This window comes from Cibotium barometz, chromosome 45 (assembly GCF_041138505.1).
Source record: "Cibotium barometz isolate CiBa-2024 chromosome 45, ASM4113850v1, whole genome shotgun sequence".
NCBI classification, from domain to species: domain Eukaryota; kingdom Viridiplantae; phylum Streptophyta; class Polypodiopsida; order Cyatheales; family Cibotiaceae; genus Cibotium; species Cibotium barometz.
This window is the reverse complement of record NC_141090.1, coordinates 4524515-4551038: the sequence shown is the minus strand read 5'-3', so window position 1 is coordinate 4551038 and position 26524 is coordinate 4524515. Positions and strand designations below refer to the sequence as shown.

Here is a 26524-nt window from a genome sequence, read left to right as displayed (position 1 = left end):
AGACCATGTCTTTGAGGATGTGCTAGTCCAAGTCTCAGATCCATCATGACATAGATTGAGGGATCTATTTCAAGGTTTGAGAGTAACACTATTGTTGTCAATAAATATGTTGTAGACGAGACGATGAATGATGTGTGGGTGTTGGCAACCTTTATATCCACCTGTATGGAACATGCACCAGCATGTGAACCCCTCCCTATGAGAAGGGTGGTGTCCCCAGGACTTGAACCCAAGAGACCCATTTTGAGAGGTACAAGCTCAAACCTCTGGGCTAAAGTTTAGGGGACTGGCTTGATTATCTTAAAGTGCTAGTGCTTGTCCTTCTCATTACTGGAATGGATTTGAGTGCTGGCCATAACAGTTGTTGAGGGAGTCAGAATTGGCGCACTGATGGATAAAGGGTGCTTGGAGACTGCATCAGGGATGATCAGTAGGGATTTAAGGCACTCGGCCTTTTTGAAGAAAACGAGTACTGTCATTAGGCAGTAGCTGTGTTTTGGCTTTTCTGAGCATGAAATTGACACCTATGATCTGCCAGTTTGTCTATGTTGGGTTGTCCTGATGTCTTTAACCTCCATTTTGTGCTTTTTGATGAAAAAGACATTTCTTTCATAAGTGCTGCGTATTATTTTTCAGCCCTCATTTTTTTTTCAAGCTTACAGCAGGGGAATGGGGAGGTCGAGAAAAGTGAAGTCTCTAAGTGGGAGGTATCAGTTTGGGGGTGTCCAACCCAAGGGCAAATAAGGAAACATGAAAGTGAACTGAAAATGACAATCCATAGGGAACAATGCTTTTATGTTCCTAGAATATGAAACACCCTTTCTTAGTAGTGTCAAGAAGGAAGATGGTTCAGCCTGTCATTTGAATGCAGTGTATTTTAGTTCAATGAGTTAAAATTTCTCTTCAGACAGTTGTGAAGAGCAGTTATTACTAGATGAGCAGAGAAAGGCACTTGCAGAACTACCTTCAGGACAGAACATGGTCATTATGCCAATGTTTTTGAATTATTCATTAGACTGATGATGTGGGATTTGAGGTCCTTGATAGGGGAGTAACGCGTGTTTTCCTTGATGACATTTCTATGGAATTACCTGCAAAAGTACCTCTTGTTGACCAAATGATTGTCATATCAGAGTATGTTAATGTTTTTCTTGATGACATTTCTGGATTATTTCCCATGGAAATACCTGCAGAATCATGACTTCGTCATTGTATGGAAATCCTTAGTTTACATTTTGGATGTATTTCCTAATGTTCACTCCTTATGTCAACCAGTTGACATTGTCCTGGTTTTATCCATGAAGAGGAGCGCTTAGAACTCTTTGCAGAAATGTTAAGTTGCTGAAAAGAATGCTATCTTCATAATGCGTGAAGGAGGCTATATATTTATTATTATTATTTAGGCTAGATGATTTTTGCAAGGGACGCCAGTTCATCGTCGTGCCAGGATTGTAGAGGAGGAGCTTTATCTGAGAGATACTTGTAGAAGGGGTTAAGATAAGGGGTACAAGCTTCAAGTTACAGTGAAGGTTAGGACACTGTTATAATGAAGCAAGTTGCCTTGTTAGCACCAATTTTGGCCATACCATTGTGGGATGAGCCTCTTGAGGCTATTTGTGGCTTATGCTGTAGCAGGTGGGTATTGAGTGGCTTACAAAAGCATCAAGTTGAAATGACTAGTTGAATCAGTGCATTTTTGACAATGAACTATTGGTGGTGATCCATGCTTTGAAGACTCGGATATATTGTGTGTATGGTGCAGAGTTTGCAGTGAAGGTAGATCACTACACTTGACGTGGCTTTAGACCATGCCCAACAATGAGCACTGACAAAGCACTGATTTTGGTGAAGTCAGATTTTTTCATTCCATCCATTTCCAAAGATTTGGAAGTTTTTTTTTTTTTGAAAGTCAGATTCATATCTTAGCAGCCTATGGTTGAATGGTTCGATGTGGATGGTGGAGATTTGTGCCATACATGGTCGGTGGTTGATCTACGAAGGTTACGTATTAATTCTTTTTGAGTTGCGTGACCCGTCGAGTTCACCTCAAGAGCATCATGATTTAGTACAAAGATGGAGGCAACTTTAGGAAGTTAAAACACGTGTTTTGGTCTCAAACTTGTAGGCATGTGCTTGAGTATCTGAGTTGGTGCCAGATTTGCAGGAAGGTTCAACTGCAGCATGCTCGATGCCATTGGAGATCCAGAGATGCTTTCTGAGTAGATTAGCATGGATTATCGATCAGTTTTGGTAGCTTTTTTTAACAGCTGTGGGACAAAATTGCACGTTTTCGAGTCTCATTGGGGGTCTGCTTTGATGCGAAAGGGTCTCCCAGGAATGTACAGGGATTACGTTTGGGGATACATGTTGTGTAATAGCTAGAGCCAAGGGGATAGTTAAGTAGCTTAATTACACCTCCTCAGTTTAGCACACATTGTGAGCATATTTAAATGGAATACTTAAATGTGGAAGTCAGATTTTGGATTGGCTCAGAAATTTGGATGTTCTTCTGCTTGCTCACGCAGGGAGATCGAGAAGAAACATACGACAGTCGACGTCCTGAGCCTCGACCAAATTACCGTGCAGATTCTAGGAGCCCTCCGTTTGAAGACAGGTATGATGAGCGCCCACCAGGGGGACGGCGTTCTAGTGCTGGGTATGATGACCGGAGATTTGATGAACGAGGCACACGCTATGATGAGAGAAGAAGCCCTGGACGGTTTGAAACTGAACGGAATAGATATGATCGAAGCTACAATGATAATCGTCGATATGAGGAAAGGTCTCGTTATGACAGTCGTGACAGACAACAGTATGAAGATCGCTACAATGAAGGCCTGGACAGGCGGTTTGAGGAGCGGTTTACAAATGAGAGGGGAAACCGAGATTATGGTGGCGGAAGCCCTCCACCCATCCGGCCTGTAAAGGAAATCTTGGGTGAGGATGTTCCCCCACTTCGAGTGGAAAATCATGGAAGTCAAACGAATGGTGGTCGTGAAATGGAGAAATCGCGGAGCTCTCAGGTTCAAATCTCAGTCTGTTTATCCAGTCTGTATTGTTTGTAATGACCCTGTATTTTGTAGGAAGGCACCATACAACTGCAATTCCTGATTTTTTTTTTTGCTTAATGCAAATGTTGTCAACATGTGTGTGCCAGCATGGCTTATGTCTGTTCTTAAATTATAGTGGCTCGAGTCATCAATTGTGACGCAATCGAATTCTATCCTATAACCAGTGCTTTGACATCTTTGTTTTTTGAACAGGACGGTCGAGGTCAACGATTTGGCTCCTCCAGTAGTTTCGGTTCAGTTGATGGAAATGTGTCAGCTGTTGCTCCAGTCATGAAAAGAGAGGATTCCACAAGCTTAATTGACTTTTTGGGAGAGCCTGAACCTCCAGCAGCAAGGGAGCAGCCTGACCCTTTTGGGCTAACTGCAGCTGTCCAACCATCAGCTGGTGCATCAAGTAGCACTGGCTGGGCCACATTTGACATGTTCTCGACAGCAGCAACAGCTGGACCAGCAGCACCAGCACCAGCACCAGCACCTGCCCTTGCACCGTCCTCGGGACCTGCTTTGGCACCAGCTCCAGCTGTAGCATCTACACAGGGTTTCTCGGGAGGCTTCACTAATCCATCCATCCAAATAAATGGGAATGCGCAGTGGGCAGCAAACTGGCAAGCTGCTTCTGTATCTCCTGCACTTGAATCCAGTACAAACAGTTGGTCATCACTTGTAGGGCCACCCATTCCAGCAGTGAGCTCCCAGGTTAGTACTTAAAAGGTTCTTGCATTGAGCTGTGCATATGGTCACGTCATGCTTTGATGCTCAGGGTAAAACAGTAATTTAAATGCTTTCATGCTTTCATGCTCTTAGTAAAACAGTAACTTAATGCTTTGATGGAAGTGCTCTTCTTAAAGTAATGGTTTAATTTGACTTCGCTTGCTTGTGCTTCTCAGCCCTGGAGTGCATTTCCTGCAAACTCTAGTGCAACAAATGTTCTTCCAGCTGAACAAATGCTGAGAGCGCAAGATATGCAAAGCGTGCTCTCCTCTGCGGGGGGGCCAACACATGTCACATCAGCACAACCTGCTGCAAGACAAGAAATACCTGAGGTAAGCTTCAACAAAGGTGCTTTAGTGGAACTCTCTTTGTTTTTTTTGTTTTTTTTGTTTTTGTTGTTTTTTTTGGGGGGTGGGTGGGGGGGAGGGGGTTTGTTGCTGTTGCATTGGGCTTCAGGGGTCTTATCTTTACAACTGTCATGGTACAAGAGTTATGCTTGTGCACCATAGATTTGTGAGACCTTGTTGTGCCAAGATGCCTAGAACATGAAGGATGAGACACCTGCAATTGCTATGTCTTTCGCCTACATGTGGGGGTTGTGTACGTTAACTCTGACAACAGAAGGCAATGCATGCAAGCTCTACCGAGGTGTATGTAACTTGCAGATGACCATTTTTGTTTGAGATGCAGGACTTCTTTGGTAGACCGCAAATAAGTCTACAGTACACAGCAGGTCCACCTCTTGGACCACAGTACCCATCAATGGGTGGAATGGGTATGCTGGTGAGTATATGTATTCAAATACACGCATTCCTAGTTTACACCTAGGCTTTTCTCTTTTTGGCTTTTGAACGTAAGAAACTAAGTGTTCTTAATAAATATGCATTGGTTTGTGAGTAATCATATGATAAAGCACTGTATACCAATTTTATACTTCAAACAAGCCCATTGTGTGTCTTGTACAGGTGGGGAACTACAGCCAACCTCAAAAATCAAGAAATCCATTTGACCTTCCTGGAGATTCTTCTGTTGGTCCAGCAGCTGGAGAGGTATTGCTTTGATAACAAGTAGTGGATTGATTGCAAATATCTGTGCGTTTACCTTCATGGAATTGAATGCCATATCTTCAGAAGTTATGTTGTTCTTACATTGGAAGGGCTCATTATTTGTATCGTTCTGTTCAGACACATTATTGTGGGCTCAACCTTTTCCAGAGGCTACGAAAAAAGTTTTTGTATGGGCAGTTTCTTGCAGTTAGAAGAGTCTCTTTAATTCCAAGTGTGCATGCACTTGAGGAGATGCATGAGGTGTTAGCAGTCATCTCCTGTCTGTACACTACATCAGGGCCTCTGTTGTGGGTGTGGCCGCCCGTTTTAGTGTTTTCCCATTTTTCCTCACTCTCCATGTATTTTCCCCATTTGTCGGAGGTGTGCCTGGGCTGTCGGCTGTCCCCCGATGCTGGCCGACTGCATGCTCCAGTGCCTGACCTGTCCAGGTGACCTAGCCGACTTGCTTTTTCTGGTGGGGGGCCTGCCCATAGGCTGGTCGTGAGCATGGGCTGCTGTCAGCCTGTTTAAGGCTGGCTGACCAGCAGCCTGGGGCCATATAAAATGGCCCCCTTGCCCCCACACTCCACATTGTAGATTCCGGGATTTTCTTTGGTGTATATAGCAGAGTTACACAGCTTCTCTCTCTCTCTCTCTTTCATTTGTGTCTTGCTCTCTACAGCGGTTTCTTCATTTCCGCTGTGCATTCTGACATAGTATCAGAGCCCCGGGTGGCTTGAAGCTTGGAGACAGTGGGACGTCGAGGGTTTACTGATTTGAGGTGTTGATTGGAGACTGTTTGGGTTGTATGGGACTTGGAGATCGGGAAGTCAGTATTAGGTAATTTGGGAAAAATCTCACATTTTGGGAATCAATTACTCCATATAGTTTTGGACATATCTTAAACATACTAACTCCAAATTTGTCGGAGATCATAGATTTAGATTCTACTCTTCAAGATCTTTCCGATGATATGTCACATGAGGGGGTTTTGACAAACTTTTGGACAAGTTCACCATGCTCCCATTTTTCAAATGGGAATGGGATTTTTCCCAAATTATCTAATATGGTGTTCGGGTAGAAGGCAGCCATCACCGTTGGACAGCCACCTTGCATATTATTTGCAGCCTCTTCTTCTTCTTTCCCATCCACCCTCCCTTCACAAGACCTTGTGAACCCTTGAGATGGCAGACTTGCTTGAGATGGCTGAGAAGCACTGACAGTTGGATGGGAACGACTACGGCATATGGAAGGTAATGATGGAGTCCGTTTTGGAGTCTTATGACTTGGTTGATTTCATTGTTGTTGGGGTTCCATGGTCGGAGTTGGAAGACGGGGAGTTATCCTCTATACGGAAGGAACGGGAGGCTCAGGCACAGTTATGGGATCATGTCAATGTCCGCATCCATTCTTTCATTTTCCTAAATTGCACACCACAGGTGATCAATCACATAAAGCATATGACGCTGGCCAGAGGGATTTGGTGGCATTTGGCTTCTGTGTACAATAGGGTATCACCCATGAAGAGGATCTCCTTGAAAGTTCAGATGCGGGTGATGAATCCTGCAAAGTCGTCGATGATGCGGGAGCACATCAACAAGTGCGGGCTCTTCAGTAGAAGGTTCTCCAGGTAGGGAAAGAGATATCGTCAGAGAATATGGCTATCACGTTGTTGTTCCATTTGCCCTCTTAGTACTCAGCATTTTACTCCTCTTTGATCATTAGTGGCAGGCTCAGTACCATCACGTGGGAGGAGCTTGTGCCAATGGTCTTGGACTAGGAAGAACGATTTACGAACCCTCCACCGGGTGGAGGTTCTGAGGCCTTGATTGGCCAGCGGCGGTTGAAAGGCCGTAACAACAACAAGGGCAAAGGGAAATCTTCATCGGAGAAGTCTTCTGAGAAGAAGCCCGATTCAGACCGTGAGAAATTGAAGGCCGAGCGGATCTGTAACAATTGTGGGGAGAGAGGCCACTATTGGAGGAAGTGTCCCAAGCGGAATAATAAGAAGAGTGTTGATTCTTCAGCTTCAGTTGCAAAGACTCTAGCCTTTGTGCACTTGGAGATTTTGGACAGCGGTGCTTCATCTTCTTCGAGCGAGGAGGCAGTTGGCTTCACCGCCAGGGATACTCGAGAGTGGATTCTTGATAGTGGTGCTTCCAGGCACATGACTTCTTTCCGTGATTTCTTACAAGATCTTAAACGGCAGTCATGTCGCATTTTCATTGGCAACAATTCCACCATACCGATTCACAGTGAGGGTCGGATGGAGATCATTCCCGATGGCAGAGGGGGGAAGCATTCCTCTCGTGTTCTTTATGTCCCCGCACTTTGTTGTCAGTGCATGAGGTTTGCAAGACTAGCTTCCGGGTGGAGTTTGAGGAGCATTTTGTTGCTCTATGGGACTGAGAGACAGGCTAGGTTGTTTGGCTTGTGGCACTTTTGGTTTGGTCATTTGAATTTGGATGTGCTGCGGCGAGCTTTCCGAGACCAGATGGTGGTTGGTTTGCCAGATGTTGGTAGCAGGCAAGGACGTTGTAGTTCTTGCATTCATGGTAAGCACACAGGGAATCTTTTTTGAAGCAGGCTTCCAGTTACACACTGACTTGTGTGGACCTATGCTGATGCGGTCCTTGGGAGGTTCTTTGTATTTTATGCTGCTTGTTGATGATTGTAGGAGATTCACTTGGGTTTATTTCCTTTCTTAGAAGGACCAAGCTTTTGCTTGATTCAAGGAGTGGCATGTGATGGTGGAGAAAGAGTCTGTCTTGCAGATAAAGACTCTTAGGGCTGACAAAGGAGGAGAGTTTTCTTCCAATGCATTTGTACGGAACATGGCATCAAGTGGGAGCTAGCCAATACAGGTTCGCCTTCAGAGAATGGAGTAGTTGAGCGTAAGAATAGGACTGTGGTGGAGATGGCGAGAACAATGTTGGAGCATCGTGATCTTCCTTTTACTTTGGGGAGAGACTGTGGCTACGATTGTCCATATCCTTAACCGTTCTCCAAGGACTTCAGAACCGAACATGTCTCCCTTTGAGGCGTATTTTGGCAGGAAACTAGATAACTCCAAGGTTAGAGTGACTCAGATTGGGGGCCAACTATTGCCTTGTCGTCTACAGAGGCAGAGTACTGAGCTGCTTGTGAGGTTGTGGCTGCAGAGGTTGCTTGGTGATATTGGGTTTCCACAGAAGGAGTCAACGGTCAAATGCGATAACCAGAGCTGTATTGTTATTACTCGGAACCCGGTCTTTCATGCCCGGACCAAGCACATAGAGATACAATATCACTTCGTTCGTGAGAAGATCCTGGCTGGTGAAACTCGCTGCTTTATTGTTCGACGGAGAACAATGTGCAGACCTCTTCACGAAGTCTCTACCTGAGGCTATGCTCGAGCAGCACTCCAACTCATTGGGGTTGGTTGCACATCCAGGAGCTGAGAGGGGGTGTTAGCAGTCATCTCCTGTTTGAACCATAGTCACATGAAACGGGAAACGGAACAAGAATGACAAGGCTATCGAAAACGGAAATGACTTAATCTTGGAAATGGAAACGGATAAGAAATGGCTTCTTGGAAAGAACATAGTTATATTTTGTATGCAACCTTAAGAGTTTCATCAAGAAACGGCACAAAGGAAACGAGAAATGGGTGACATTGGAAACGGAGTTTTCGATTCGATAGGCCCCGAAACGGAGTTTTCTTGTGACTCTGGTTTGTACACTAAATCAGGGCCTCTGTTGTGGGTGTGCCCGCCCGTTTTAGTGTTTTCCCATTTTTCCTCACTCCATGTATTTTTCTCATTTTTCGGAGGTGTGGTTGGGCTGTCCAGATGTTGGCCGACTGCATGCTCCAATACCCGACCTATCTAGGTGACTTGGCCGACTTCAGGCATCTGGCCGATTTGCTTTTTTTGGTCGGGGGGCTGCCCATAGGTTGGTCGTGAGCTCGGCCTGTTTAAGGGTGGCCAACCAGCAGCCTGGGGCCATATAAAATGGCCCCCTTGCCCCCACACTCCACATTATAGATTCCGGGATTTTCTTTGGTGTATATAGCAGAGTTACACATCTTCTCTCTCTGTCTCTCTCTCTGTCTCTCTCTCTCTCTTCCATCTGTGTCTTGCTCCTCTCTACACTAGTTGTCTTCATTTCCACTGTGCATTCTGACATGAGGACCTAGCCTTAGACAGGCTAGATTAATTATGAGGATATAGGAGCAGAAAATCTCAAGGTTGTCCTTAATTTCCTTGGTTGGAGTGTTTTTTTTGTCAAGACAATGCCAGTAAAGTGGCAGTGTTTTCTTGTCTCATCTATTCCAAAACATAAAGTGGTCACTGCAGATTGCTCCATTCTTCCTTTTCATTCGCTCAAAGAGCTCTTTTCTAAAGGCAGTAAATTTAGACTTTCTTCTTTAGTTGACTCTCGTCTTCTTAAGGACAGAGAAAAGGGCATATCTAGTTTTGTAGTAAAGCTAGAAGAATCTATAGGAGTTCAAGGACAGAGAAAAGGGCATATCTAGTTTTGTAGTAAAGCTATAGGAGTTCAAGGCATTTTTTCTCATTGAAAAGCTACTATTTTGAGAAAGGCCTCTGAGAAACTCATGAAATTTTGTTCAAAGAGTACTCCCTGTGTTAGCAATTCTTTATCTTCTAGCGATTTAGTTGCTTTCAAGAAATTTCATCGAGATTTTGTTATTTCCTATGTAGACAAGTGTTCTAACAAATTTTTTTTAACTTGTAAAAAGTTTTACTTAGAATGTTTGTTAAGTGAAGTGAATTCTTCCTCTTAGACTTACTCTAGCTGTTCACTTTCTTCTCAAGACGTTATCTTGAAACACCAAGATTTTTGTAAATCGTTTGGTTTCAATTGCAACCCTGCTTTGCCTTTTTGTATACAGTTTGGAAGTTTCATAAGAATCCTATAAAGCCCAGGTTCATGACTGCTTCTTGCAATACATCTCTGATGGATGTTTCTAAATGGCTTAGTCATTGCTTTAAAGCCATTTTACCTAGTGTCCATGACCTTTGGAAAAATCTTCTTAAAGATGTTGACGTGCCTACAGACACGAGTTGGGTCTTAAAAGACTTTGTACGAGTAGTTTCCCATCTTGAAATTCTTAAACTCCTCTTGGAGCCTAGCTGAAAAGTCGTCTCCTTCATGCCTAAAAACCTTCGACTTCACGACCTTATACACCTAACTAGACTTAGAAGACTTACCTGTAATGATTAGATTTCTTATGGTGAAAGTTTTTGCCTACATATTAGAAAAGGATAGATGCAAGTCTCAAGTCTTTGTTAGTAGAAAAGTTAGCTTTGCATTTTGATTTTTCTTGGCTAAAAAATAAAAATCAAGATGTAGATAAGAGAAAGAAAAGATTCACCAAAATTGTAGACAAAGATGACATTTATACTTGGTTAGATTTTCTCCCAGATAACTTTTATATATCCTTAGGCGACTATTTATTTAAGCAAGCAGTTGGTATTCCCATGGGTACCAATTGTGCCATCTTTCTTGCTAATTTTTATCTTTTTACTTATGAGTTTGATTTTATGGAACGCCTTATTTCTGCTAATACTTGTCCAGTCTTTCTTCACAAACTTTGTAAAGTGAGACGTTTTGTAGATGACCTCTTCGTTCCCGACGTTCCTTCCTTTCAAGAGTTTTTGTATATCAGTCCAAATTCCTTAGGTGGAGGGATCTATCCCAAGGAATTTTGTGAACTTAACTGCACCTCGAATAGCAATTATTGTGCCTTTTTAGACCTTAAGATCACTCAATCATCTTCAGCCTTCATAGTAGATATTTATGACAAGCGCTTACAACCTGAATATGCTAACTTAAAGATCATTCAGATGCCACACTTTTCTTCCAATATTTCTGATACAGCTAAGTATGGTGTTATTTGCTCTCAACTTTTTAGATTCTCTCATCTTTGCTCTACTAAATTTGCCTTTATCTCTCAATCATGCCATCTTATTTTGCTGCTTATCAAAAAAGGTTATAGTTTCAATAAGATTTTGAAAAAGGTTCGTTCTTTCATGAATCGTAGTAAGTTTATCTTTGGTATTTCAGCTTTTGGAATGTTTAAAATGATAAAGAGTAAGTTTTATAGAAGTGGGGAGCTGAAAAGCCCACTTAATTCATAATTCAATGCTCTTTTTTGTAAAAGTGGCTTGTTCTAGCTTAGAGTAGGGTTTGTTGTTTTAACTTAGAGTAGGCCTTGTTTACTCTTTTTGTAATTCTTTGTCGCTCTAGCTTAATATAGACTTAGTTTGGTTCTTTCCTATGTTTTGTGATTTTTTGTTGTTATACCTTAGAGCAAACTTTGAGTGCTAGTCTCTATCATGGCTGAGTATACCCATCACCTCCGGAGAGAGATAGAAACTCAGTTTGTTGGTTTTATGAAGCATGTTCCTTTGGACTAACCTTATACAAACTTGGGCATTGATGACGTGAGTAGGGATGTCATAGCTTATTGTCCACGCTATGCATGATAGAGTTGATGAACCTACACTTCATGTTCGGACAGACATTGGAGTTAATGGTTGCACTTTTGAGTCGAAGTCTTTTTTAAAGTTTAGCTTAATGTTTGGTTCTGGCTCTCAAGTGCTTTAGGTCTAGAGTTTATAGTTCTCTGTTTTGCTATTTTGTGTTGTTGTTTAGTATCTCAGCTCAAAAGGTTTAAGTTCTTATTAAGAGAAGTGTGTGTATGCTTTTTTGTGTGTGTGTTTTTTTAAATTTTTTTTTATAAGTTTCTTTTGTAATCGTTTTGTTTTGTTTTCTTGTTTTTTGTTTTGTTTTTTTTGTTTTTTTTTGTTTGGTTTGGTTTGGTTTGGTTTGTTTTGTTTGTTTGTTTGTTTGTTTGTTTTTTTTGTTAATGTCTTAATTAAAAGTCTTCGTTTGATATTATCTTTTGATTTCCTCTTCTTAGTAGCTAGGTATGTTAGTTTATTTATTTTTGATCTTTCAAATGCTTTGTTTTTGTCTTTGTCCTTCTTCACTATTATTTCTTTCTCAAATCTCTCAATTCGTAAGTTCAGATTTTTCTGACCTTATGAAGGTATATACATAAAAGGTAGCTACATAAGTTTGTGGTGTGGGTGAAGTTGTGATGGAGGAAACTAGCAACACGAACTTCTCAGAACAAGGAGAGAGGATCAAGCATATGTCCAAAGGGTTTTAGGTGCAACATATGTTATTGGTTAATGCTATTATGGAAAGAGCTGCTAGTCACAAATATGCTTAAATATCTGACTAAAAAAATAATTTTGTAATATCCATGCAGTTCTTAAGACTAGCTATGCCAACTGTGGAAGAGTGTTGTGTCATTTGATCAAGAACGTGCAACTTCTGAAGACATTGAATATGTTCTTGCTTCACATGGCTAAACAACAGACAAAGTCAGAAGAGCTTATAATCAGCATCATGATCCTGGGGAGGGGTTAATATGCTTCTTGAATGCAATGCAGGAACTACAGATGGCAAGTCTAGATATAAAAAAGAGAAGTCTATTACCGTGGATGTAAGGGAAGCTTTTATTGAGAAAAAATAAAGTTGTACAATGACCTGAAATCTTATAGATGAATGCTCTTCTACCAAGACCATGAAACTGTCACAAATGGTGTCTGATACGATTTTGGCACTGAAGAGCACCAAGCTTCGTCCATTTCGAAGGTCTGCATTGAGTAGCACATTTAATTAACAGAGTATTTTTTCTAGGAAATTGGTGGTAGGCCTAGGTTCTAGCAAGGACTTGACAAGTAGGCGAGAGTGGTTTCTGCAAAATGTTATTAGACAGGTGAAGTTGTTGAAGTTACAAATGCATGGGCATCAAAATGACAGCAATTTGCCTACAAGAAGGTATGCTAGGTACAGAAAAGACTATTGCTATGTTATATATAGGGACCAGTTCGGAGAAGAGAGCCACTAAGTGTGTTAGGAGCTAAAGAAAAGGTGGCTTTAAATATTACAATGGTTATTGGAAAAGCTCAATGAACATGCTTATACTTTAATCTAGTGTTTTTTAAGGCTTATGTAACTTGGGGCATATTAGCTTTAGATACTATGGTAGGGTTTTGCAAACACTGCTATTGTGTTGGAAAGGTTGCTTACGAAGTGTGTGCAGATTAGGATTCCCGTATAACGGCTACATGCCCTCAAGGTTGCATGCTGCTGCCCCTTCTTTACTGCAACAGTGCGTATAGCAGTCTGCCTGTGCACGTAAAGGAGCAACTGCAGCTGCATGTCATGTTGAACGTTCTAATGGGCCTTCATTGATCAAGATCCATTATGCTGTGTGCACATAAGCACACCATGCTCTGAGAAAGGTACTCAGCTCTGTTTGGCGAAGGGCTTACTTTTTTGGCCCTGCATTCTAGCACACCGCACATGCATATGCATTGAGAAACATACTCTCTTCCATTTTGAAAAGTGCTCATGTTTTTGGTCCTGGTGCATCCTGTGGTTATGAGCTACTCTACTGTGGAAATTTTGCTATTTTGTTTTGGATATTTTCCTGAGCATGTTGTAACCATACAGATGTGCTTATGCTTGGGTGCCTTTGCTGCCGTCGCTGGCTTGAATGTCTGTATGTTTTTTTCAACAATAACAAGTTTTTCTCCAGAGTGGGTAGCACATTGGTTATGAATCAAGCTCTGGAGTCCTTTCATGTTGAGTGTTTCTGTTTCTAAGTATCTTGTTATTGTCATGACAGCGTTGCTGCACCTTGTTTTTATTTTTTGCAGTTTCCTAATCTAAATTCAATGCAAGCAGCGCTTCCAAATTTGAATATGGGCCCCATGCCAATACCAGGGCCTAGATTGGGTGCTTATGGGCCTCAATGGAGTCACACAAATACTATGGTTCCACCACAAGCTTCATATCCACCTGCACCTGTTCCTTCAGGTGACACATGGTGTCTACAATCATAATATCATGTGTGATTAACTGAAAAATTTATATCATTGTAGGGTATGTGTGATTTATTGATGAAACCAGGTTTGTGTAGCTGTTGTCAACCTCCATATTCTGTTTGTGTATGCTGTAGTACTTGCACCTGCGAGAGATGTACTCTTTTTCCATTGTCTTGATATCTTAATCATCTCTATCCTGTATTATGGCCATTGCCACCCTCTCCTTGGACCAACATTAAATAGTGTAGAGAGATTTTTGCAGCTTTTTGTGTCCGCAGACTTCACTTGAATTTTCTTATACGATTGGTGTCTTGTTATATATGATTGTTTCATTATTTTTAATTGGTGCAGCTGGACTCTTTATTGGTCAGCAAATGCCGAATGCTATGCCTCAAACAATGCCGAATGCTATGCCTCAAACAATGTACGTTTTTAAAGCTTTTGGAATTGTAGATTGCTACCATCCCAATGATTATGGCAAGAGGATTTTCCTCATGGTGTAAGTTTCTAGAACGGGTCACATTTGTTGTTTTGCATGTAATTCTAACACAATAAACATACTACCTGCAGGCAAGGTTCAATGGGACCTTCCTTAGGAGTAGGCATGCCTGGAAGCTTTTTGAGTGTGCCCAAGCAAAGCACCGAGTCCTTTTTCCCTGCCCCAAGTTTCTCACATGCTCCTTCTCAGAATCGATTGGGTGGAGGGGCAGATTCTTTTTTTTATGCTCAAGGGGCTGGTAGTCGATTCCCTTTCCAAAACCCAATGGGGCCAGCTGGTGGAAGTTCGGGAAGCTCAGAATCATTTTTTCCTGGTCAAGTAGGCCAGCAACGGCTTCTCTCTCAAAGCTCAGTTGGATCAGTAAGCAGCATGCTAGGCACAGATTCTCAGTTTCCTACTCAACCTCCACTGCAAGGAGGTCAACGGCTTATCTCTCATAGTTCACTTGGATCTTTGAGCAGCATGACTGGCACAGATACCCAGTTTCCTATGCAAGCTCCATCTCAGTTTCCTACACAGAGCTCTCTGGGTCCTGTCGGAAATCCATTTGGTTGATGATGTATCTTATGATATATTATCTGACTTTTCATGGTGAGTGCTGTGGAGGTGGGGTGTTGTTTTACTTCAGGCTGCTGGAGATTAATCTCAAATGTATGCTATGAGGGTTCATGATCTCTGCTGCTGTATCATGCTGATCTGGCTTTTTATGTGAATATGGAGGTCCTAAACATAATTTTTTCACATTGTCCATACTGGAGACAAGCTACACCTGTTGCTGCAGAATATTTGAGGGCTTTCGGAGGTTTATACAGTTTATGAGCAGCAGTCTTTTGAGCAGGTGCTTTTCCAATGATCTCTAAGATAGAAGCATGTACATCATTAGAAGGCTGCACACACCACAGGTGCTGAGGGCTGCATATACCTACGTGATTTTCAAGCATTTTTGTCCATGTTTGGGGGTCGGTATTGTAGCTGCTACTGTAATCTGTAAGTTGAGTGGAAAATGCTGCACCAGCTAAGAGTCTGCAAATTTTGAGGGCTCACAATCCGTGCTCCTTTGGGATGATTTATTCTATAGAGTGTCAGCTGTGAAGCTAGGACACATTTTAACATGTCCGAAATGGTTTTCAAATCTTCATTTGCATATTCTCAGTAGAAAAGGGGTGTCATCTGTATACTGTATAACTTGAGTGTTCTACATGTATTGTATTTATTGAATTTTATTGTTTGTTGTTTTTGTTGGGGAAAATTTGAAACTCTGAACTCATCTTGTGGGAATTGGTCAATGAGGTGCATAAATCTACTCATCTAATGGTGGGTGACTGACTATTATTAGTGGTCTTCTCCTAGTACTGATGGTTTTTTAAAAGGGACATTGGTTGAGTTTGCATATAGCAATAATGTACATGCATATGTAAGAAAGCTCTTTTTTAAATCATCTATATGCCAATGTGGCCTTTCCACTAAGTATGAAATCTGTGCCATCGATTATTGTCTTTGTCCAAGTGCAGAGCCATAGAGTCAAAGTGTGAAATATGGACAGCCATAGGCAAATCTCCTTTTTAGATAATCTATGGCAAAGTGGGGTTGTAGCCTAGCCTTGCACTAAGGATGAAAACATGTAAGATATTTGGATTTTGCCTTCCTCCAAGTGAGGAGAGCCATAGAGGGGTCCAAAGAGAAGCACAAGAAGGTTGTAATGGCAGTTCAAAGAAGGCAATGCAAAGCTTTAGAAATACGTAGAGTAAAGCTAAAATGACCTACCGAATTCGTAGTGCAAGCCTTTGGAACTTCTTAATAGGTAGATATTGAGGACACAGGCTACCTCACAATGAATGGAAGTGGCCTGTAAATAGTGCTTGAATGCATATCAAAATGCATTACAAGAGGAGAAATGATACCTTTTTGTGCGTTGATTATATGAGTGAATGGGTTTCTTGTAGGACACAATGTTTCTTGTAGGACACAATGAGCAACTATGTATAGACATGGGTGTGGATGGTATGTCATTGATTGATGTGTGGCAATCAAGGAAAGGCACAACTAGAGAGGCCGATTGATGTGGTAATTAAGGAAAGGTATTGCTAATTCCATATTGGATTAACTAAGATGCTCTTCTATTTGAGGACATTAATAAGTGTTATGTAAAGGCACTATAAAGTTTGTATACTGTGAGATATTGGCTAGCTAAGGCTGTAGTAAGTTTTGGGCATTCAAGTGAATAAGGATCAATTGTATACAAGGCAATTTCTCATAACAGAAAGACACAATCCTTTTGTGTTTCCTTCCAAAAATCTTGTAATTCAAGGGTCACGGAGAGAGAGAGAGAGAGAGAGAGAGAGAGAGAGAGAGAGAGAGAGTGCTTTTGGTGAATGTGTTTCTTCCATGCTTGTGTGGGAGAGTGAAGACGATTGCCTTGCATTGTGGTGTGAGTGACTTTGTGGTGAGTGATAGTGGAAGTGGAGATTGGAGGAATGGAGCTTTCAAAGGCAAGCTTGGAGAGTCGAGGGACGTGAGTTCGAACAATTGGTAAGTACTCATTGATGGTTGTTTGTCTCTTGTTTTTCAATTGTGAAGGTGGAGTTTTTTTTGGGAGGTGCAATACGCCATAATATTTTTGGCGTCGCTGTTTGGGAAAACAAACATTGTTGCTTCAATCTTAGAGCTTCAATTGTCATTATGCAAGATTCACTATTGCTTTTGCATTTTGAAGGTGCATTGTGAAAAACTTTTTAGATAAGGTTTGTATGGAAAGGAAGAAATTAGAGTAGTTGAGAAAATTTGTGTTTGGAAGTGTGTATTGGTATTGCCTAAAGGAAAGCTATACTTGGGATTTTTTTTTGATTTTGTTGATTTCGTTATTGTGAGATAGCAATTGGTTACACTCTTTTTAAAGTTTATTTAAAAAAAAATCACAAAAACAAGAAGCGATTGGTTGTGTGGGTGACTTGCATTACATCCCTTTTGTTAGGCACAACCATTCTGGATCTTATGAGTATGGAAATCATACTCTAAATCAATAAAAAAATTAATTATGTTGAAAGTGCAAGAAAACGTTTCACGTCATGAAACACATTGCATTTCACGACGTGAAACACTGTTTGTCATTAGCGTCAAAAATTTTGGGATTGTCTTACTAAAGTTAGTGTGTCTTATCTTGATATGACTGGGTGAAACACAATTGACGTGAAAAGTAGTTTGCTATTTCACGGAGATCTAAAGAGTTATTTACGGAGTAAAGGATTGTTTGACCAGAGGTAAGAGAGGGTCATAAGTGCATTATAGAAGTCTTTCCGACTCGGATTAATGCAATTCTAAATCAAAAATTCGAAGTGTAAAACAAAGTTGTTTACGATGCGAAATACATTTCATAATGTGAAACACAGTTTGCCATTTCACGACATGAAATGTAGCCTGCTATTTCATGACGTGAAACATCATTCCGAAAGAAATTTCAGCATATCATTTGTAGTAGTGAGTTAGCTTGTTGAATCCTATTCTTATGCACTTGAGGTTAGGGAAACTTATTGAAGAAGACCTTACCCTCGAGATGACAGTGCATCTAATCACCCAGGTTCTTTCTACCAAAGAAGTGTTGGTTCAGGTCTCTCGGTGATCATTCAATTGAGTGTTGTAACTTGGAGAAATCTGATCACTACAGAAACTAGTAGCGAAGAATCCATGGAAGAAGGATTAAGGTTCTCCAAATTTGGAGAGAAAGGGAAATCAGCTTCTCTTGCGAAGTCGAGTGGAATCTTTGATATGGTCAAGGGATTTTTTGGTCTCCAACACGGCACAGAAGATGAAGCACAATTTGCGAGTACGGGCTTGTCAATAAGTGCGGGACACGGTCCAAAACTGGACTTACCAACACATACATCCCTAACATTTGGACCCAGGAACACTAACCCTTTGAGACCTAGTGGAATGACTTCTAGGGTTAGGCGGGACAAGGAAAATGTTGCCAAGACGGGTCAAATCTTCTTCCCCACATCTGAGGAATTAGAAGTTGACATAAAGATGGCAAAAACAAAGCCTCAATTGCGACTTTTTGAGCTTATAAAAAGACAAGAGATCGATGCGCGTGAAGGATAATGCAAAACAGAGAAAAATTAGTAATTTGAATTTGTTACGGCCACATGGCAACAACAAGGAAATAGAAACATCTAGAGAAGCCACGGATAACATGGAGATGGGAATAACAGAAGGAGGAATACCAATCCTAGAATCCATAAATGAGGAGTCCAAGGCTGAGAAAGACCTTGAATTGCAAGAAGAAGTGGACAATCTATCGAAGGAAAGAATCGGCTCTACATAAGAGAGGAGATAAATAAAATGATCAATAATCCCACTTTCTTGTAGAGCATGGAACTCTTAATTCAACAAAGGCGGGCTGAGGTCGCTAATGATGAGCCAGGTGATGAGGAATTGCTCGGACCCAGTTATAGAATTGGATTGGAAAAATGGAACTACGTAGATAGAGGACGAGATCGAGGTAGGGAGGGGGTAGCTTCTTGGAGGCCAATAATAGATCTCCACACAGATTTAAATACAACCACAAGGGCGGATTTATTGAATAATATGGCCGCATAAATGGGTAGAGGCATGGTAAGGGAACTAGTTACAACCCTTGAATCCATACCATCTTAGATGAAGCCACACATTATTTCAAAGCTCGTGCATAAATTCTTAGGAGATGGGGATCCGATCCAACACATAGAGATCTTTGAGTCAACATGTGGGCCGGTGAATGATGTGATCATGATACATGCCTTTTCTCTAACTTTAGAAGGAAAAGCTCACCAATGGTATCAAACCTTAAAGCTTGAAGATAAAGTCAAATTCACACGGCTTAAAAAGAATGTGTTCATACTGAGCTTTGCTCGAAGTGGTGATAGGTGGAGTCATGTGGCTCAACTCCATAACATAAAGCAAAAAGAAAATGAAACCATGCGGGATTATGTTTCTCGACTCAAGCACCTAAACTCAAGATGCAAAGTGAGGGAAAAGCTAACTGATCAGTTATTGCTCTGCTTCTGGAGAGGAGTCTAAGATCCTAAGATGCATGATTATCTGGTATTAGCCCGAACGATTACGCTGGATACGTCTTGTAAGTTGGCTGTTGAATATGAAGATAACATGCTTGAGTTGTCCAGAAGATGGCAAGGCAACTTCAGTGGTAGCAGCATCACGAGTCTCTAGTCATCAGGATGTGGGATCCAAGAACAAGCAAGTTGGGAACATGACAGTTGAAGAACTCAGCACTATCATTTTGGAAAAGTTAAAAGTCAGGGGGATGGGATAGAAGCATCACGAAATGCTCATCTCTATCCCCGAAGAGACTTGATTTGGTGCTGTAGACAAAATCATATGAGCACTGAATGTGCTCACCTAACATTGAGACAGTTCCTTTATTGTGCTCACTATCAAAGACTGGGAAACCATGATACTCCCATGTGTAGATACCCGAGGATCCAACCTTTAGCACAATTGTCAGCACCCAGGTGCCTCTGGCTTTACCAGCACCACCATTGCAATCCATTATGGCTGTAGGGCAGCCGAATACGTCCTACTTTCCAAGAGGAATGTTCAGGATGCAGGACATGTTGCCATTACCACCACGTGTTCTACTACCACAGCCAGCACATGCCAAGATCAACTAGGTGTTGATTGAAGAACCCTTGGAAAAGGGGGGGAAGTTATGCGCGAAGTGGAAGTGAATAACGACTACTATGAGGAGCCAATTGAGATTACATCGGAGTTTTTTGTCTTACAAAATAGTACGCTAGTACTAGTGTTTCAAACCACGGTACACTGGAAGGGAAATGACATAAACTTGACCACCATGAGAGAAGGGGACCCATGCAGTCTTATCATTGTAATGGTGGACCTCATCCGAGTAGCAGAGTGTTCTCTTCAAAATGTGGCTAATAATGGTCAAACTCAACTGATAGCAGCGCATGCCAATGCCATGCCCACTCTTTCATGTGTTAAGTGTGGTGTTGATCATCTGATCAAGGACTTCCCATATCGCGCCAATGTCAACGCTTCTACATCTAACCATGCCATCATCAAGACCATAAGTATGCAGCCTAGAAATATCGCACCAGTAAATGTCATGACACGTGCACAAACGAAACAGGCTTGAGCTTGAGTCTCCTCTACTTGTTGTAGGCGCTCCTGTGCCAAGGTTTGGCTGTTGTGGAGTTGGTTTACATGCTCGAGAAACTGTTGGCGGCTTACCAACATCTGATCCATTTCCTTTGTCTTGGAACTTATAGCCTCATTGAGGTCTCTTAGTTTTTTTGCATGTGCTTTGTTCAGTTGTTCTCGTTCTATTTGGAGGCTAGTCACCTTCTATTGTTCAAAGGCAGCAATTTCTTCCTTGAGCTCGTTGATTTGGCCGGTGTAGCCCTCTTCTTTGACTTGGAATGTGCCATGTGTGTCCCTCAGCTATTGTGTGTGCTACACCTCTTTCTCTTTGGTGTGCACCACCTCCTTTTAAAGCTCAGCTATTGTGTGTGCTACACCTCTTTCTCTTTGGTGTGCACCACCTCCTTTTAAAGCTCTTCCTTGGCTTGATCTAATTGAGATTTTAGCTCCTCATTCTCCTTGGTTGTTCTGAGTATGGTCTTGCTGAATAGCCAATTGTGCCCTTCCATGGTTTATCGGTATTTCTTCATGTTCTTCGACAGGCTTTAAACTTTTAATAATGATGGCCTTGTGTATGGCGTTGGCTGCAGCTAATTGGTCTTTGAGACCTTGCACTTGGTCTATTTTGTCTTGGAGCTGCTTCCATAATTTTGCGTGTCTGTCATGCAATAAATGAGTGGTAAGGAGGTGATAGCGCCACACTCTTTGTTGTTGTGACCATATAGACGAGCTGGTAGAGGCTGAGCTGTTTGCTTCATGGAACTGGAACTGTAGCAGCTTGTCAGGACCTTCCATACTCTCTTCGAGGAATTTACCAACATCCGTGGGCATATCTACATAGTCTAGAAGGACCTTGTGCCGTGGATGTTTTCAGAGTCTATTCTTCTTCTCTTATTGGGGCAAGGATCTTCTACGTTCCTTTTGTGCTTGTCAGGTTCTTGTTCTTGTTCCTCCCAACAAGCAGCTTCTGGATGTGTTAATGAGGCTTCTTTGTACTCCTTTGCTACATCCGCTTGTAGCAATTGTTGCTCCTCCTATTCTTGGGGCGCACCTATTTCAGCTAAGGTGGAAGATCTAAGAGTACTAGATAATGTAGAGGTGATAGGTTTTTGAAAACCAAAGTGGATGTGAGCTGGGAGGGGGTGTTGGGAGGACTGATTCTGGAACTTCTATTTCCTAGGATAACTTTTCTGTGAAGCTTATGCTCTCAATTCCCAATTTCGGGTCAAGGGTGGTGGTTACCTTCAATGGTGCTTGTTCTACCACCACAGCACTGCCTGATATGATGCAATATCCTTGGTGACCTCCTCTTCTAGGCGCTTCATTTCCACTTCCACTTGTTGTACACTACCTCTTATCTTTTTTGGTTTTTATGGCCTCTTACCTTCATTGACTCCTTTGGTTATTTCCTTTAGAAGCTCTTTGGTATCTTTAAGGACAGCTTGTCCTTGTTGCAGGTATGTTATTAGCTGTACAGGATCCTCCATGACCTTCTATCGCATCTGGGCATGTGATATATCATGTTCTTGAGGGCTTTGGGGTATTGGGATGTTGCCGGCATGGCTAAGTATCTTGGTTAGGAGGTAAGGGTTGCACACCTTTGACTGGTGGGACTTGAGGTAGTGCTCCATTTCTTTATGGATGAACCAAGCCCAATCCTTTGCCTTCTTCTCATGCACCTTTGCTATTATGTGAAGAGGTATTCAGTTGTACCTGTCCACCAATTTTACCTACATGATCATTGACATGGCTTGGAAGGCTCTTTCATCTACCTCTTCCCTGATGTTATCATATTCAGCACCATTGGAATTGTATGCAACTTTCTTTAACATATCTTCCATTGGCATCTGATCGATGTGATGGAATGGAAGGTGGTAGTTGAAGTGCCTCTTGTATCATGGTTTTAAAGATGTGTACATGTTCTGTGGATCCATCTGGCTTTGTGAGCGTCTCGCTTTTGGTATTCTTGTCGTAAGATTTGAGAAATTCCACACAGTGATTGATTGAATGTGCGGGGGAGTATCTCTACCATCTTGCCCAGCCCCACCTTTTCTAGCTTATACTGGACATCTATGTCTTCCAAGATCTTCAAGCTCTTTGGGCTGTGGTATTGGAAGAGAATCTTGCCTTGATCTATTTGGACGTCCTCCTGTAGCATGTTAACGTTTAGATCTTTGGCATAAGGGCCCAGATATGTGAGTTTGTTGCCCTATTTTTCTCTCTTCTTTTTCACGGCCGATGATCCTATGGCCCTAGCTTGAGTCACGGCCAAGGTCCCTTCTTCGAACTCTGGATCAGAGTCTTCGGTTGTAGCCATCTATAATATTAGCAAGAGATCATCAGTCCTGTTAACTCTCGTAGGAGCTCTTGGTGCATGATGGAAAGACTGTTAGTAGGGTGAGCAACATAGATAGTGTTGTGTTGTTGTAAATTAGAAGATATACATGAATTAGTAATTTGTTCGTGAACTACTAGAATGCAGTTCACGTCATGAAATAATTATTTTGTGAACTAGCAGAATGCAGTTCATGTCATGAGGGTTTTTTACATGGTGTGAATCCATGAAGGTGTTAGTCCATGAAATTGTTATTGCGTGAAAGAGTTATTCCGTGAAACAGTAGAATGCTGTTCACGGCGTGAAAGTTTGTGATGGTTTCTAGTTAGTGATTTTTTAATCAGTAGGTGACTTATAGTCATTAGGCAATTGCATGGAAAGATGGTTCGTGAAAGTGTTGGTGGGTGATTTGACATCGCGAAACAGCAGACTGTTGTTTCACGTCATGCAATTTTTATGCATTAATCAAGTGTGAAGGTAGTATCATGTTTGACTAGCAAGTGGAGAGATAAAAAAGAAAGGAATCCAATACAAGCATGGTAGCATTGAAAAACATAGTGTGCAAGCAGTATCGAGCTTTTTCAAATGAGAACCGAATTGAAGCACACATAAGGACATCGTAGATCTCATACCTTAGAAAGGAATGTGGCAAAGTGATAGGATGGCGGAGCATAGATGATGATCACAATCACAATGTGGAGAAGAAGATCGTCGAACAAGAGCACGATGAGCAGAAGTGCATGAAAGAGGAAAGGCAACGTATTTATGCTCTAGCCATCGGTCGCCTTAATTGGGCATGCCACGTGGCTAGACACGATTCATTGGATATTTTTGACCGTTTCACAACGTGAAATGCATTGAAGCGTTTCACGACATGAAACAGGCCTAAGCATTTCACGACGTGAACCATGCCTAAGCATTTCACGACGTGAAATAGGCCTCAAGCATTTCACGACGTGAAACAGTCTACATTTTCTCGTGCAAATGTTTATACCCTAGGGGAGTCCTATATGCTCAAACATTCCAAAGCAAGGAATATGCATTGAGAGGAGTAGAACCGAGCATGTGAAACATATGAACTTGTTTCACGGTGTGAAATAGGGTGGGTAGGCATCAACGTGAATGCTTAACCATTTACCTTATACCCATTAAAAATTAAAGTGCTTGACCTGATATCTAGGTACTTTTGGTCACCCTCCCTGTTTCTTATTGCCATGGGAACCAAGTTGGTACTTTGGAGCTTGTGGATATGTGTTGGTATAGACGCTTTAGTTTTGAGTAAGAACTCCTTAGTTTCCCTTCCACCCAATGGAGAAGTACATCTATTGAATTTTCATGAACCTATTGTGTTACCTATGCATGTGGGTTCACTTCATTTTCAAGGGTTTGATTCTGCTTTATCTTTTTTGGGGGGTGACGTTGTGGGTGTTGCACTCCCTTGTTTACTTGGGTGGCTAGCTTTCTTCGTCTAGACTAATTTTGGTACTGTCTTGACACTTGAAATACTTGGGCTTTGATTCTGCTTGTGCCTATGGATTTCTTATGTTCTTTTGGAGTTAAATGTTTCACTGGAACTTGCTTTGGTACCCATACTTTTACTATTCCTTGATGGTAGCCCTGCGCTGCTAGTAAGTCTTTCCTTGATGGTAGCCCTGCGCTGCTAGTAAGTCTTTCCTTACCCACCTCTTTTGAACAAGTGGTGTTCAGGCATGCTTGGATTACTACTTTCTCTCCCTGGTTTGATTCTCTTGGCTCTTTGTCTTGACACCCATAAGGTTTTGTCATAATCATAGTATCCTTGGGCTTGGGAACCCATTGTTGTCATACTAGATACATATAGAGCTTTTGTTGTGGTCCTCTTGAGTGGTGATGCTGGTTTGAGGAGGACGTCTGTTCTGTGGATTCTTTCATTTTTCTTGGCATTAGCGGCTCCATGGGGGCCCCTCCTCAAACTCTCACTTTGTTTTTATCTACTCTAACACTCTCTCTTCTTCAATATGAAATTAATCTAACATAAGACCTTAGTTTAGGAGATCTAACCCTTATACATCAGAATACAGAGAGAGACGGTGACCCTACACTAGTAATGGAAATACTAAGAGGTGATGTAATTCTTACTAACCCAACTGACATCTTCTTTTTCCAATTACACCCCATAGTGCTCAACCTTTGTAGTTGGTGTCGAGTGTTACAACATTCTGTCAATCTGGATGACAATGTCGACAAACTTGACGTGTTCATGCCAGATGACATGTTATCCACACCAGCCAACTATGAGGCAACTACCAGTGGATCATTAGCCATGGGTGGGTTAAGGTTTATGATACACACCAATATCTAAATCTATCTAAAACAACCCTATATCATCCCTTGGGTATTATAAAACTATATAAAAAGATAAACATCTAGAGGCAATTCTCACTAACGTTATTTATGATTTTGATATTGAATATCCCAATATAGCCCAAGAAGAGATCAAAGATCTCCATGAGTTTATGAAAATTGTGAAACCCCCCCAGCCTCCACCCAGTTCAAGGGAAGAACAAGAGGATAATCCAGGATCATCCACCTCTGTAACTTACCCCATGTTTACTTCCCTTTCAAGTAAACTACTAAATCCCTATCCTAGTGTATCTCGTACTAACCAAACTGAGGCAGACTGTATATTCTCTCGTTACTCTTTTACCCCTGTTGAATTTCCCACTAATCCTCTCGCCCCCCGAGGAGTTGCTATGCAGGCAACTACTCTATCTCCACCAAGGAAGCTCGATGAGGAACGTAATCTACTCCCTCATGATGATTACCAAGATTTTACTGATGAAAATGTCATGGAGTCTTTATCAGCTGCACAATATGAGGGCCTCATACGAGTGGGGAATCCCCTCTTAAATCCCAAATTGATATTCAAGGTGCTGATGCAGATTACGCCCTTTGAACCAACACGGAGAATCTTGCTAGAAGCCTACCCTACCATGGAGTTGAGGCAGCAACCATATGTGCCATATCCTCTCCGAGCCCCAATGCCAAACGTAGAAGAGCTGTTACCAATGGGAGGTGAAGGAAATTTGTAGGAAAATGTGTCACAGCACACCAAACTGGCAAACCTACACTTAATCGATGTGCTTGTAATCCGCATTGTCACATTTACGATTTGTTATTGTTTCCATAAGTGCATGCACGGGGTGGATATACTGCAATAGTAATAGATGATACCAACCTCTGCCTGGTGGACTTTAGAATACAGCATGAGTATCTCACATTGCTAGAATATAGTTTTTCAGTGTGTACAAGTGCTCCCTGCCAACACTGAGAGTGGACCCTCTATACATGTCGATTATGCAAAGGCTCACTTCTTTATAGTTCCACAAAGCAACGCAACGGGATTCCCACGTACGCTATAATTTTTCTCGGTTCTCACCATCAACATTCCAGGATATAACCACTCAAAGAAATTAAATGTTGGATAATACAAGCATGGCGCATAATACCAGATCATCCCGACATAGTGGCTTCTCCCATAAGTTAATCATAGTTCTCATCAATTAACCAAAGGAAAGATATGATGGATATGTAGAGCAGCTATGCTTTAACATGAATAGAGGCCCGGATGAATGAGGAATGATGTAGAGCAGTTGTGCTGCTTTGACATGAATAGAGGCCCGGATGAATGAGGAATGATGCTTTATTATAATCTTCCTACCAAGATACATTCATGTCACATTCAAAGACGGTAGACACTGAGTTTTGGACATCACACTTAGCATTCAGAAGAACCCTCAAAAAACTTCAATCATGCTGAA

The 26524-nt window shown here is 41.7% G+C and overlaps 2 protein-coding genes across 5 annotated transcripts in view; both read left to right on the top strand.

Annotated features, from left to right (window-relative positions):
- LOC147612334 (uncharacterized) overlaps nucleotides 1-15485 on the top strand; it is a 31917-nt gene extending 16432 nt beyond the window's left edge. For 2 of the 4 annotated variants that reach the window (XM_086782945.1, XM_086782946.1), the window contains exons 7-14: nucleotides 2526-3023; nucleotides 3264-3767; nucleotides 3959-4114; nucleotides 4473-4565; nucleotides 4748-4831; nucleotides 13570-13729; nucleotides 14089-14161; nucleotides 14308-15485. In XM_086782945.1, coding sequence (XP_086639071.1) covers nucleotides 2526-3023; nucleotides 3264-3767; nucleotides 3959-4114; nucleotides 4473-4565; nucleotides 4748-4831; nucleotides 13570-13729; nucleotides 14089-14161; nucleotides 14308-14791 — 2052 coding nt within the window. In that variant the 3' untranslated portion in view covers nucleotides 14792-15485. Of the gene's footprint in view, nucleotides 1-2525; nucleotides 3024-3263; nucleotides 3768-3958; nucleotides 4115-4472; nucleotides 4566-4747; nucleotides 4832-12110; nucleotides 12232-13569; nucleotides 13730-14088; nucleotides 14162-14307 lie in introns of those variants that run through there. The other 2 variants (XM_086782947.1, XM_086782948.1) reach the window with 2 other exon arrangements.
- LOC147612335 (uncharacterized) lies at nucleotides 10125-11114 on the top strand. Its single transcript, XM_086782949.1, has one exon. The coding sequence runs from the start codon at nucleotides 10312-10314 to the stop codon at nucleotides 10969-10971; it is 660 nt and encodes a 219-aa protein (XP_086639075.1). The 5' UTR covers nucleotides 10125-10311; the 3' UTR covers nucleotides 10972-11114.
- Nucleotides 15486-26524: the final 11039 nt, after the last annotated feature.

Excerpts from the sequence above, each read along its gene's own strand:
- LOC147612335 (XM_086782949.1), top strand. The coding sequence starts at position 10,312 with ATGGGTACCAATTGTGCCATCTTTCTTGCTAATTTTTATCTTTTTACT.